Genomic DNA, 13,610 nt, shown 5'->3' with positions numbered 1-13,610 from the left:
TGAGAGATGATGAAGAGGAGAAACAGAATCCATAAAAATAATAAATAAGAAAGAATCTCAGCACAAGAAAAAAGGTTTAGTGAAACGTCTCCATTTTTCTGGTTTTAATTTGGCACATGGCACAATCAGCATGTATGCGTCTGGTATACATAAATAAATATTAAATATATTTATACATAAATATACATATAGAGCTCGTACAAAGCCACCTGGAGCGGTCGGTTGTTCAGCTTCATGATGTTGTCGATGACGAAGACAGCACGTACACAGAAATGACCTTCATACATGTTGGGGGTGCTTTCAGTTTGATATTAACAGTAGTACTAGTTACCTAGTGTAGTTACCTCTCTGCACTGCTAAACAGTAGTACTAGTTACCTAGTGTAGTTACCTCTCTGAACTGCTTAACAGTAGTTTACTAGTAGAGTAGTTACATGGGAGGGATATTTCTCTGTAAAAGCCCTATACGTATGTGTATGTATGCCCATATTTATATATATATACAGTATATTCAAAGAAACAAGTGTGCACTGATGTAGTCTATTCAGTGCAAACAGGTCACTGTCTGCTTTTCAAGAGATTCTGTCCCTTTCTTATAAAGTCAATGGAATCATGTCAGTTAGTTCAGTTGAATCTTTAGCTATTTTTTCTCTTACATGTAAAATAATAGATTTATTTTTGTAATCTTTAAGCAAAATTAGACATATATAACATTTTTTTTTAAATAACAAAAGTGCTATTTCGCAGTAAAGACGTACACCCAGAGACGCAGCTGCAGCGTAAACAACACTGGTGACAGAGAACCGAATGAACAAGATGAGAAAGAACTCCTACCCCCCCCCCCCACCCGCCACATAAAGCACCTTACAAACGCAAAAACACTTGTGTAAGCACACACACACACACACACACACACACACACACACACACACACACACACACACACACACACACACACACACACACACACACACACACACACACACACACACACTCACACACACACACACGAGCATGGATACGCTGGTGTGCAAACATACACGCTCACACACACACACACACACACACACACACAAACACGTGCAAACATATGCACACACACACACACACACACACACACACACACACACACACACACACACACACACACACACACACACACACACACACACAACCATGTTTATATGCACACAGGTGCGCTGAGCAGTGTGTGTCTGTGTAAAAGTGCACACTTCGTGGAGAGAGATAAGATCCGATCACTTAACAGATAAATTGGTGAAAATATGCACTTTTGTTCTTAACAAAACAATCACAGTAACATAGTTGTTACCCCTATGGTGTCTTCTGGGATGGCAGAGTCTATTCCAGACAAATACTCTCTATGGGAGATTAAAAAAAGACCATTTGTGTGGTTATATTTGTTCACGAGTCAGTCACTTGTGTCTTTTGATTCACGTCAAAATGTCACACAATCCACATGGAATAGAAATTAAGAGAGAGAGAGAGAGAGAGAGAAATCGAAACAAAACAAGCTTTTCGTAAGGCATTGAAAAAAAAAGACAAAAAAAAGTGACTAACATTATGCCAACTTCCTGGTAGAGGCCTTTGTTTGAAACGTGTCTTTTCTGTCTCCCTCAGGAGGGACGAAGATGAGAAAGAAAAACACCTTTTCTCTTGGTGTTATGAATTCAAGAACAAAGTGTTTATAATCTCCCCTGTCTGTCTGCTTAAAAAGGCTTTTAAAATGACTCTTAGAAGAAAAACACAGCAGAAAGGACCCCTCCCTCCTCAGCCCCATCCCATCGAGGGAGGGAGGAGAAGCAGTTTGATTTTGGCAGCTCTGCACAACTTGACATCCACACAGAAAGCAGTGAGTTCTCCTCTCCTCTCAGACGCTCTCTGTCCTCTTCCTGGTAGTAAAAAGTCTAGTTAAATCTCTTGACTTTTTAATCCCACTCACGTATTCCTGCCTTCCATCTCCTCTCCTCCCCCAAACCCTTTCCCTGTAATATTTATAAAACAGAATCCTCTTCTCCTGCTCCATCGCCCTCTCCTCTCCTCCACCATCACTCTCCTCCGTAAAGCTATACCCGGGTGGTGGAGTGGGAGTGGGGCAGGCCGGTGGAGTTGAACCCGGCTGTGAAAGTGTTGTAAGGGTGCAGGTTGGGCATCCCCACCAGAGAGTTTGGGATCATGGTGATGGTATTGGGGGTCATCAGAGGGATGTCGTCCGGTGACCTCCGCAGGGTCAGAGTGTAGTCGGGAAGCGAGGCCAGACGCAGCCCCCCGTCATTCCCCGGGTTCCCCACCCCCATCGCCTCACACTCGTGGTGCGTCTGGTTGATCTGCAGGGACATGATCTCCTCCTCGTTGGGACCCTGGTGGTGACCGATGTCGTTGGACGTAGCCTGGCCGTGGCGGGTCTGTGGGCTGGGTTGACCCCGGCGACCTCCCAAAGCCTCCCTCCGTTTATCCTTCCGGTAGTAAAGCGCTGCGAAGGCTAGAACGTTGAGGAAGAGCAGCGAGGCTCCCACGGCGATGGTGACGCTGAGCTCCGTAGAGTAGTCCCTGGGGTTCTCTATGACCAACGGCCCGGTCTCCTCGTCTCCGTTCCACGCCTCATTATCCTCGTTGTTGTAGGCCGGGGACATGGGGGGCCGCTTGGTGTTGAAGGGCCACGTCTTCTTAGTAGACAGGGCGTTCTGGGTCGTCTCGGACGGGGGAACCTTCAAATCAAACATATTACATGTACAGTGCCTTGCGAAAGTATTCGGCCCCCTTGAACTTTGCAACCTTTTGCCACATTTCAGGCTTCAAACATAAAGATATAAAACTGTCTTTTTTTGTGAAGAATCAACAACAAGTGGGACACAATCATGAAGTGGAACGACATTTATTGGATATTTCAAACTTTTTTAACAAATCAAAAACTGAAAAATTGGGCGTGCAAAATTATTCAGCCCCCTTAAGTTAATACTTTGTAGCGCCACCTTTTGCTGTGATTACAGCTGTAAGTGGCTTGGTGTATGTCTCTATCAGTTTTTCACATCGAGAGACTGAATTTTTTTCCCATTCCTCCTTGCAAAACAGCTCGAGCTCAGTGAGGTTGGATGGAGAGCATTTGTGAACAGCAGTTTTCATTTCTTTCCACAGATTCTCGATTGGATTCAGGTCTGGACTTTGACTTGGCCATTCTAACACCTGGATATGTTTATTTTTGAACCATTCCATTGTAGATTTTGCTTTATGTTTTGGATCATTGTCTTGTTGGAAGACAAATCTCCTTCCCAGTCTCAGGTCTTTTGCAGACTCCATCAGGTATTCTTCCAGAATGGTCCTGTATTTGGCTCCATCCATCTTCCCATCAATTTTAACCATCTTCCCTGTCCCTGCTGAAGAAAAGCAGGCCCAAACCATGATGCTGCCACCACCATGTTTGACAGTGGGTATGGTGTGTTCAGCTGTGTTGCTTTTACGCCAAACATAACGTTTTGCATTGTTGCCAAAAAGTTCAATTTTGGTTTCATCTGACCAGAGCACCTTCTTCCACATGTTTGGTGTGTCTCCCAGGTGGCTTGTGGCAAACTTTAAACGACACTATCTTTATCTTTAAGAAATTGCTTTCTTCTTGCCACTCTTCCATAAAGGCCAGATTTGTGCAATATACGATTGTTGTCCTATGGACAGAGTCTCCCACCTCAGCTGTAGATCTCTGCAGTTCATCCAGAGTGATCATGGGCCTCTTGGCTGCATCTCTGATCAGTCTTCTCCTTGTATGAGCTGAAAGTTTAGAGGGACGGCCAGGTCTTGGTAGATTTGCAGTGGTCTGATACTGATTCCATTTCAATATTATCGCTTGCACAGTGCTCCTTGGGATGTTTAAAGCTTGGGAAATCTTTTTGTATCCAAATCCGGCTTTAAACTTCTTCACAACAGTATCTCGGACCTGCCTGGTGTGTTCCTTGTTCTTCATGATGCTCTCTGCGCTTTTGACGGACCTCTGAGACTATCACAGTGCAGGTGCATTTATACGGAGACTTGATTACACACAGGTGGATTGTATTTATCATCATTAGTCATTTAGGTCAACATTGGATCATTCAGAGATCCTCACTGAACTTCTGGAGAGAGTTTGCTGCACTGAAAGTAAAGGGGCTGAATAATTTTGCACGCCCAATTTTTCAGTTTTTGATTTGTTAAAAAAGTTTGAAATATCCAATAAATGTCGTTCCACTTCATGATTGTGTCCCACTTGTTGTTGATTCTTCACAAAAAAATACAGTTTTATATCTTTATGTTTGAAGCCTGAAATGTGGCAAAAGGTCGCAAAGTTCAAGGGGGCCGAATACTTTCGCAAGGCACTGTATATCTTATCCAGAGAGACTTGTTACAGACAGTGCATTCAACTAAGGTAGGTAACACAACCTCATATCGAGTCAAATCAAACTTTAGTTGAAAGTGTATTTATAATTTATAACACACTTTCCAGTAAACCAATCAAATGAAAGACAGGTGTGAGTTAAAGAGATGTAGCAGTACCGTGGTGGTGGTAGAGGTGTAGTGGAACATGTTGTGGAGGTTATACAGGTGTGAGTTAAAGAGATGTAGCAGTACCTTGGTGTTGGTAGAGGTGTAGTGGAACATGTCGTGTAGGTTATACAGGTGTGAGTTAAAGAGATGTAGCAGTACCTTGGTGGTGGTAGAGGTGTAGTGGAACATGTCGTGGAGGTTATACAGATGGGGCACCAGGTGTTTCCAGAAGGCCACCTTGGTGGCTCGGTAGTGGTCCCTGACGCGGGGCTTCAGGCCGATATGGAGGTACAGCTGATCCTGGGGGTTGTACTTAGACCAGGCTACCTCCTCGAAGCGGTTAGCCTTGGTGTGGATGAACTTAGTGTCCTGAGGAACAGGCTTGTTGGGGTCCCTGATTCGAGAGAAAGAGAGCGTTAGTATCTGGTCTCACTGTGTACCCTGTAGAAGATCGTCTGTCACTTATACTATTGACATTTGAAGATGTTGACTAGCAAGAGAATAATCCACAATTTGTACACACAGTATGTCTAAATACATTACAAATCTGCCTTCTAGCCTTCTCTCTCTCAGGACAACAAGGAGTGGCATCCCTGACTGTCTGTTACTCTCCCAGCTTCCCCACTGTTCCTCTTAACTCAGGTCTGGTGCACCATCCCATCAACAACCTCAAAAAACAGGACGTCTTCAGGGCGTCTTCAGGATGTCTTCAGGACGTCTTCTCATCGCCGGAAGCTTTTCACGAAACAGAGAGCCTACTGCAGGGTAGACAACCCTGGTCCTGGAGTATCACAGCCTACTGCAGGGTAGACAACCCTGGTCCTGGAGTATCACAGCCTACTGCAGGGTAGACAAACCTGGTCCTGGAGTATCACAGCCTACTGCAGGGTAGACAACCCTGGTCCTGGAGTATCACAGCCTACTGCAGGCTAGACAACCCTGGTCCTGGAGTATCACAGTCTACTGCAGGCTAGACAACCCTGGTCCTGGAGTATCACAGTCTACTGCAGTATCACAGCCTACTGCAGGGTAGACAACCCTGGTCCTGGAGTATCACAGCCTACTGCAGGGTAGACAACCCTGGTCCTGGAGTATCACAGCCTACTGCAGGGTAGACAACCCTGGTCCTGGAGTATCACAGCCTACTGCAGGGTAGACAACCCTGGTCCTGGAGTATCACAGCCTACTGCAGGGTAGACAACCCTGGTCCTGGAGTATCACAGTCTACTGCAGGGTAGACAACCCTGGTCCTGGAGTATCACAGCCCACTGCAGGGTAGACAACCCTGTTCCTGGAGTATCACAGTCTACTGCAGGGATTTTGTCCCAACTAGGCAACACACCTGACCAACTGAGCTAATCGATCAGTTCAGTGATTGCATAAATGAAATAAGACACCTGGTCTTCTTCAAAAACAGGAAGTAGTTGCGGTCCTTCAGGACGAGGGTTGGCTACCGCTGGCCTGCTGCATGAATACGTCAGCATCCTATAGCTGAGCTTCAGGAAGAATGCTGTTGTGTTTGATAACCCAACAGCAGCTCTGCCCTCTCTGGTAATTGCTTAGACAAGGTGGCACAGTGAGCATTAACATCCAGTATCCTCATGTAAAATTAACCTTATTAATCAACACTAAAGCGGGTCGGGGCTGTGAAACCGTGACAGAGTGTGTAGTTCCGCTACTGGCCTGAAGGGGTCAGTGTTTCTCTTTTGAGAGGAGTGAAGGCTGGCTGGCTGGCTGGCTCACTCACTGACTGTTAGCTAACCCCAGATGGGTACCAATTTCAATTACAGGAGCCTATTGATTTATTGACTGTATTAACATTTGGCATTCTCCCACAATCCCAGTTCTCCTTGTTGTCTGCTTGCTGTACAATGTCGAGAGGGAGTGGGAGTTTGGATGAGAAGAGTTCTGTGAAGTGTTCATTATGAGCTAGGTTCTGCAGTAGAGGGGAAAGGGTTTTGTGAAAACAAATAAACCCTCAACTGTAACCTTGAGAGTGTAGAGAGTACAATTCATAGAACCAAAACCAGAGAAACAACTTTAAGGGTGTTTGAGCGCCTAAGGAACTAAGAGACGTGTAATATCCCTGAATGGGGTGTACAGTACATCACAGTATTGCAATATCCCTGAATGGGGTGTACAGTACATCACAGTATTGTAATATCCCTGAATGGGCTGTACAGTACATCACAGTATTGTAATATCCCTGAATGGGCTGTACAGTACATCACGGTATTGTAATATCCCTGAATGGGGTGTACAGTACATCACGGTATTGTAATATCCCTGAATGGGGTGTACAGTACATCACAGTATTGTAATATCCCTGAATGGGCTGTACAGTACATCACAGTATTGTAATATCCCTGAATGGGCTGTACAGTACATCACGGTATTGTAATATCCCTGAATGGGGTGTACAGTACATCACGGTATTGTAATATCCCTGAATGGGGTGTACAGTACATCACAGTATTGTAATATCCCTGAATGGGCTGTACAGTACATCACAGTATTGTAATATCCCTGAATGGGGTGTACAGTACATCACGGTATTGTAATATCCCTGAATGGGCTGTACAGTACATCACGGTATTGTAATATCCCTGAATGGGCTGTACAGTACATCACGGTATTGTAATATCCCTGAATGGGCTGTACAGTACATCACAGTATTGTAATATCCCTGTGCGTGGTTATGAATTCCGTATGGCCTTCAGGACTCCAACTGAGTTTGGGATTTGGGGATTTTGTTCTATTGTTTATCTGGCACTGTGTGGCGGTTGGCGGTTGAAAAACCTACAAGCACAAAAACCCACAGAATTAAAACAACAGCAGAAGAATTCACACTCTATATCCATCCTCCCTCTTTTTCTGCTGTCAATTTTCCTTTTTCAGGTCAGTGCTTCTGGGAGAAGGAGAGCGGGAGAGAGCGAGAGAATGAGCGAGAGAGGCAAATTGAGATGGCTGGAGCCAAATCCCCTGGTGTAGCCTGGTGTCAGCGAAGCAGCCTAAATAACCTATTTCATTAGGTGAGTAATGATCCCTGATGGATATTGACAGGCTGACTATGATGACTTTGTAGCTGAATATCAGTAATTAGGTTTCAGAGCAGCGCCTGGCTGGGCAGTGGAGGTAAGGTCATATTGATCTCCCCAGTCAGAGTGGAGGCGACATGACAGAGAACTGAACAGAACAGGATGTCAATGGAGAGTAGCCTGATGTCTCTCTCCCTCTCTCTCCCTCTCTCTCTCTCTAGCTCTCTCTCTCCCCCTCTCTCTCTTTAGCTCCCCCTCTCTCTCTCGCCCTCTCTCTCCCCCTCTCGCTCTCTAGCTCTCTCTCCCCCCTCTCTCTCTAGCTCTCTCTCTCTCTTTCGCCCTCTCTCTCCCGCTCTCGCTCTCTAGCTCTCTCTCCCCCCCTCTCTCTTTAGCTCTCCCTCTCTCTCTTAGTTTAATTTTCTCTCTCTCTATTTTATTTTTTCTCTCTCTCTCCCTCTCTCCCTCTCTCTCCCACTCTCTCCCCCTCTCTCCCCTCTCTCGCTCTCACTCTCTCTCCCTCTCTATCTTTATCTCTCTCTCTCTCTCTCTCTCTCTCTCCCCTCCCCTCTCTCCCCCTCTCTCTCTCCCCTCGCCTCTCTCTCCCCCTGTCTCTCTCACTCTCCTCCCTCTCTCTCTCTTTATCCCTCCCTCTTTTTCTCCCTCCATCCCCTCAGTAGTATATGCATTCTCCCAGCAGCTCAGAGAATAGAACAGAGTAGAACCAATCAGAGAGACCAGGTCAATCTTACTTAATGGGAATTCCTGGCATCTCCATAACACCGCAAATGGCCCCCTGCTGTGTCCCAAATGGCACCATACACCCTATGGCCCCAAAAGTAGTGCACTAGCTATATCGGGAATAGGGTGCCATTTTGGACACCAACCCCTCTCCCCTTACCCCATTAGGATCAATCTACCAAATTGCAAACTATATAAAAGGTACCTAGGCCCTCTGATCAATTCATGAGACATCTCTTAAATCCATGCACACATTAGGGAACTAAAGGGCTTTATAGCAGACTAAACTAAAAAGAAATGTTCTCTCACTGTCAACTGTGTTTATTTTCAGCAAACTTAACCTGTGTAAATATGTGTATGAACATAACAAGATTCAACAATTGAGACATAAACTGAACAAGTTCCACAGACATGTGACTAACAGAAATGGAATAATGTGTCCCTGAACAAAGGGGGGGGGTCAAAATCAAAAGTAACAATCAGTATTTGGTGTGGCCACCAGCTGCATTAAGTACTGCAGTGCATCTCCTCCTCATGGACTGCACCAGATTTGCCAGTTCTTGCTGTGAGATGTTACCCTGTACCCTTGTCTTCCCTGTAACGCACAGCGTTGAGATTGCCTGCAATGACAACAAGCTCAGTCCAATGATGCTGTGACACACCGCCCCAGACCATGACGGACCCTCCACCTCCAAATCGATCCCGCTCCAGAGTACAGGCCTCGGTGTAATGCTCATTCCTTCGACGATAAACGCGAATCCGACCATCACCCCTGGTGAGACAAACCCGTGACTCGTCTGTGAAGAGCACTTTCTGCCAGTCCTGTCTGGTCCAGCGACGGTGGGTTTGTGCCCATAGGCGACGATGTTGTTGGTGATGTCTGGTGAGGACCTGCCTCACAAGAGGCCTACAAGCCCTCAGTCCAGCCTTTCTCAGCCTATTGCGGACAGTCTGAGCACTGATGGAGGCATTGTGCGTTCCTGGTGTAACTCAGGCAGTTGTTGTTGCCATCCTGTACCTATCCCGCAGGTGTGATGTTCAGATATACCGATCCTGTGCAGGTGTTGTTACACGTGGTCTGCCACTGCGAGGACGATCAGCTGTCCGTCCTGTCTCCCTGTAGCGCTGTCTTAGGCGTCTCACAGTATGGACATTGCAATTTATTGCCCTGGCCACATCTGCAGTCCTCATGCCTCCTTGCAGCATGCCTAAGGCACGTTCACACAGATGAGCAGGGACCCTGGGCATCTTTCTTTTGGTGTTTTTCAGAGTCAGTAGAAAGGCCTCTTTAGTGTTCTAAGTTTTCATAACTGTGACCTTAATTACCTACCGTCTGTAAGCTGTTAGTGTCTTAAGGACCATTCCACAGGTGCATGTTCCTAAATTGTTTATGGTTCATTGAACAAGCATAGGAAACAGTGCTTAAACCCTTTACAATGAATATCTGTGAAGTTATTTGGATTTTTAGAAATTATCTTTGAAAGACAGGGTCCTGAAAAAGGGACATTTCTTTTTTTGCTGAGTTTAGTTCTTAATGCTTTTTGCTGACTGGCTGGCTGGTTGGGGCTCGGGCTCTGTATAAGTGAACATGTATAATTTAGGCTACACAAACAAATCAATGCAACATCTTTAGTTGATTTGATTTGCGGCATTAGAGAACAACTCCCTGCATTGTATAATTACACACACACACATGCTTGGGTAATTGTTGTGTTGCGCTATCGATGGTAAACCCACACAAGCACACTCACAGTCGATACACAAACACAGCGTGGATGGTAAGCAGGCTGCTTTCCTCTGTAACGATGGGCCTGCTGCTGTCTGAATTGTGGGGAACTCGGATCCTAACCTTTACTCTCGTTGTGGGCTTGGTTTAAAACAATGATTTATATACACATTAGATGACTGTTAGGGGGGCGCTGTTTTGAAGCCAACGTGCCGAAGCCACCGTGCCGAAGCCACCGAGCTTCCATCTTGGCTCTCCCCCATCATTGTGTTGAAGCCACCGAGCTTCCATCTTGGCTCTCCCCCATCATTGTGTTGATGCCACCGTGCCGAAGCCACCGAGCATCCATCTTGGCTCTCCCCCATCATTGTGTTGAAGCCACCGTGCATCCATCTTGGCTCTCCCCCACCATTGTGTTGAAGCCACCGAGCTTCCATCTTGGCTCTCCCCCATCATTGTGTTGAAGCCACCGAGCTTCCATCTTGGCTCTCCCCCATCATTGTGTTGAAGCCACCGAGCTTCCATCTTGGCTCTCCCCCATCATTGTGTTGAAGCCACCGAGCTTCCATCTTGGCTCTCCCCCATCATTGTGTTGAAGCCACCGAGCTTCCATCTTGGCTCTCCCCCATCATTGTGTTGAAGCCACCGTGCATCCATCTTGGCTCTCCCCCACCATTGTGTTGACGCCACCAAGCTTCCATCTTGGCTCTCCCCCATCATTGTGTTGAAGCCACCGAGCTTCCATCTTGGCTCTCCCCCATCATTGTGTTGAAGCCACCGAGCTTCCATCTTGGCTCTCCCCCATCATTGTGTTGAAGCCACCGAGCTTCCATCTTGGCTCTCCCCCATCATTGTGTTGAAGCCACGGAGCTTCCATCTTGGCTCTCCCCCATCATTGTGTTGAAGCCACCGTGCATCCATCTTGGCTCTCCCCCATCATTGTGTTGAAGCCACCAAGCTTCCATCTTGGCTCTCCCCCATCATTGTGTTGAAGCCACCGAGCTTCCATCTTGGCTCTCCCCCATCATTGTGTTGAAGCCACCGAGCTTCCATCTTGGCTCTCCCCCATCATTGTGTTGAAGCCACCGTGCATCCATCTTGGCTCTCCCCCATCATTGTGTTGAAGCCACCGAGCTTCCATCTTGGCTCTCCCCCATCATTGTGTTGAAGCCACCGTGCATCCATCTTGGCTCTCCCCCATCATTGTGTTGAAGCCACCGAGCTTCCATCTTGGCTCTCCCCCACCATTGTAAAACATGTTTCAGTAGCTATAGAAAGGCATTTATTGACATGTACATTCATTTTTTACCCCGTTAATTCTATTACGGTCAGCTTAATGCATTCCATTATATTACGTGAGAATTTTTTTAGTAAATTTATAGAAAAACATATTAAAAAAAATTCCTTAAAATATAATTTTTGGAGATGACTAATGTTACTGTCCCCACTACAACAACAACAAATATTTAAATACATGTACTTTTCTCCTTGAAACATTTAATTGAAAAAATGTAGAATTCCATTCATTCCTATGGAGGATTGCTTCTTCTGGGGAATGCCAATATGGCCGACCGTTGGCTTCAATGCCTCTCACTGGCCAATACATAGCAACAGCAATCCAGGGTTAATATACATCACTGGTTTAACCCCTGGCTGTGTGATAGGGTTCCGTGCTCTACAGCACAGCATTACCAGATAGCCTCTGTGCTGTCAGGTATCCACTTAAGTCCGGTGGCCGTGGCTGTGTGTGTGTGTGTGTGTGTGTCTATCTGTGTGTGTGGGGTATGAGCGTGTGTGTGTGTGTGTGGGTGACTGTCTGTGTGTATGTGTATGTGTGTGTGTGTGTGTGTGGGGGGGGGGGGGGGTCTGTGTGTCTGTGTGTGTCTGTCTGTGTGTGTGTGTGTGTGTGTGTGTGTGTGTGGGTGTGGGGGGGGTGTCTGTGTGTGTGTGTGTGGGGGGGGGGTCTGTGTGTGTCTGTCGGTGTGTGTGTGTCTGTCGGTGTGTGTGTGTGTGTGTGTCTGTCGGTGTGTGTGTGTCTGTCGGTGTGTGTGTGTGTCTGTCGGTGTGTGTGTGTCTTGGCTCAGAGAGAGCAGGATTATTACATCTATAAAAGCAATCCTTTTAAGAGCCTTTCAGCTCAACTGTGATGTTTTCATATGGCTGAGCCACTAAGGTGTGTGTGTGTGTGTGTGTGATGTTTTCATATGGTCAGTCATCTAAAGGCCTGTGCTATAAACCCTAAACTCCTTCCTCTCCTCGTCAGTCCCTCTCATCACCACCTCCTAACTTAATGATCTTGGTGAACAGTTCTCTATTCCTACACTAATCATCCTCCATTGGATGGGACCAGGTAGATAAGGGAGGACAGAATGAATGTCCTTTTCTTTTCATTTGTTATGAGGTGCACTTCCTCCTCCTTTTGTTCCATCGCTGTGGAATGAGAAGTGCTCGACGTAGTCGTCACTAAATGTGAGAAGACACGGTCAGAAAGCCTGGGGCAGAGAGGAGAGAGAGAGAGAGAGAGACGACGAAGAAAGACAAGAATCTATTTTCCCTACAAGGCCCCGGTGAGTTCCTGCTCTAGATTTATTCCGCCTCCGTAATGTGTTCCTATTCCCTAGGTAGTGCACTACTTTTGACCAGGGCATGTCGGGCTTTGGTCAAAAAGTAGTGCACTGTACAGGGGAAAGGATGCCATTTAGGACGTAACCTAAGACAAGAGTTCCATCACAGGGATTGATGTTCACTGCTCTACTATGCGGAGTCGAGTCAAGGCCTATTTCTCCAGGCGTTGTTGTGTAACCAGTGTACCCCCTGTCTATCTACTTAGCAGGTAACAAAAGGCACCCTATTCCCTTTAATATAGTGCACTACTTTTGACCAGGGACCATAGGGTAGTGCACTACGTAGGGAATAGGGTGCCGTTTGGAACACAACCCACAAAGTACAAAAACACCTAATTGGAATTCATGTTCAGACAAGAAGAAACACACCCAAGCTAATGTCGTTTGCTTTCGGCACTGCCTGCTCTGCCTGCACTGCCTGCTCTGCCTGCACTGCCTGATCTGCCTGCACTGCCTGCACTGCCTGCTCTGCCTGCACTGCCTGCTCTGCCTGCTCTGCCTGCTCTGCCTGCACTGCCTGCACTGCCTGCTCTGCCTGCACTGCCTGCTCTGCCTGCACTGCCTGCTCTGCCTGCTCTGCCTGCACTGCCTGCTCTGCCTGCTCTGCCTGCACTGCCTGCACTGCCTGCTCTGCCTGCACTGCCTGCTCTGCCTGCTCTGCCTGCACTGCCTGCACTGCCTGCACTGCCTGCTCTGAAGGACCGACTGTGCCTTTCCAGCCACACTATCTTAATATCAGGCAGCTTTCACCCTTTACAGACACACACACTTGTCATTGAGTGGATGTGAGTGTGTTTGCATGTGTGAGTGTACGAGAAGCTAGGGGCTGTGATTGGCTTGTGGATCCTAATGGCAGGCTTGGGTTCGGCGGGCTAATTGATGGCGAGGCGGTGTGACTTTGGGGCGTGCTGTGGTGTTGGAGGACACAGCAGGTCACTGTCCCCTCCGCATTATG

The 13,610-nt window shown here is 47.0% G+C and overlaps 1 protein-coding gene across 1 annotated transcript in view; it reads right to left on the bottom strand.

Moving 5' to 3' along the window:
- Nucleotides 1-1,192: 1,192 nt before the first annotated feature.
- Nucleotides 1,193-13,610, bottom strand: part of LOC139391019 (neuroligin-3-like) — a 254,404-nt gene continuing 241,986 nt past the window's right edge. Inside the window, exons 12-13 of the mRNA XM_071138484.1 lie at nt 4,689-4,923; nt 1,193-2,725 (exon numbers count right to left, since the gene is read on the bottom strand). Coding sequence (XP_070994585.1) covers nt 2,084-2,725; nt 4,689-4,923 — 877 coding nt within the window. The 3' untranslated portion in view covers nt 1,193-2,083. The remainder of the gene's footprint in view (nt 2,726-4,688; nt 4,924-13,610) is intronic.

The sequence above is a fragment of the Oncorhynchus clarkii genome, chromosome 31, assembly GCF_045791955.1.
Source record: "Oncorhynchus clarkii lewisi isolate Uvic-CL-2024 chromosome 31, UVic_Ocla_1.0, whole genome shotgun sequence".
NCBI classification, from domain to species: domain Eukaryota; kingdom Metazoa; phylum Chordata; class Actinopteri; order Salmoniformes; family Salmonidae; genus Oncorhynchus; species Oncorhynchus clarkii.
The sequence above is the reverse complement of the archived record's forward strand: the minus strand, read 5'-3'. Positions and strand labels throughout refer to the sequence as shown.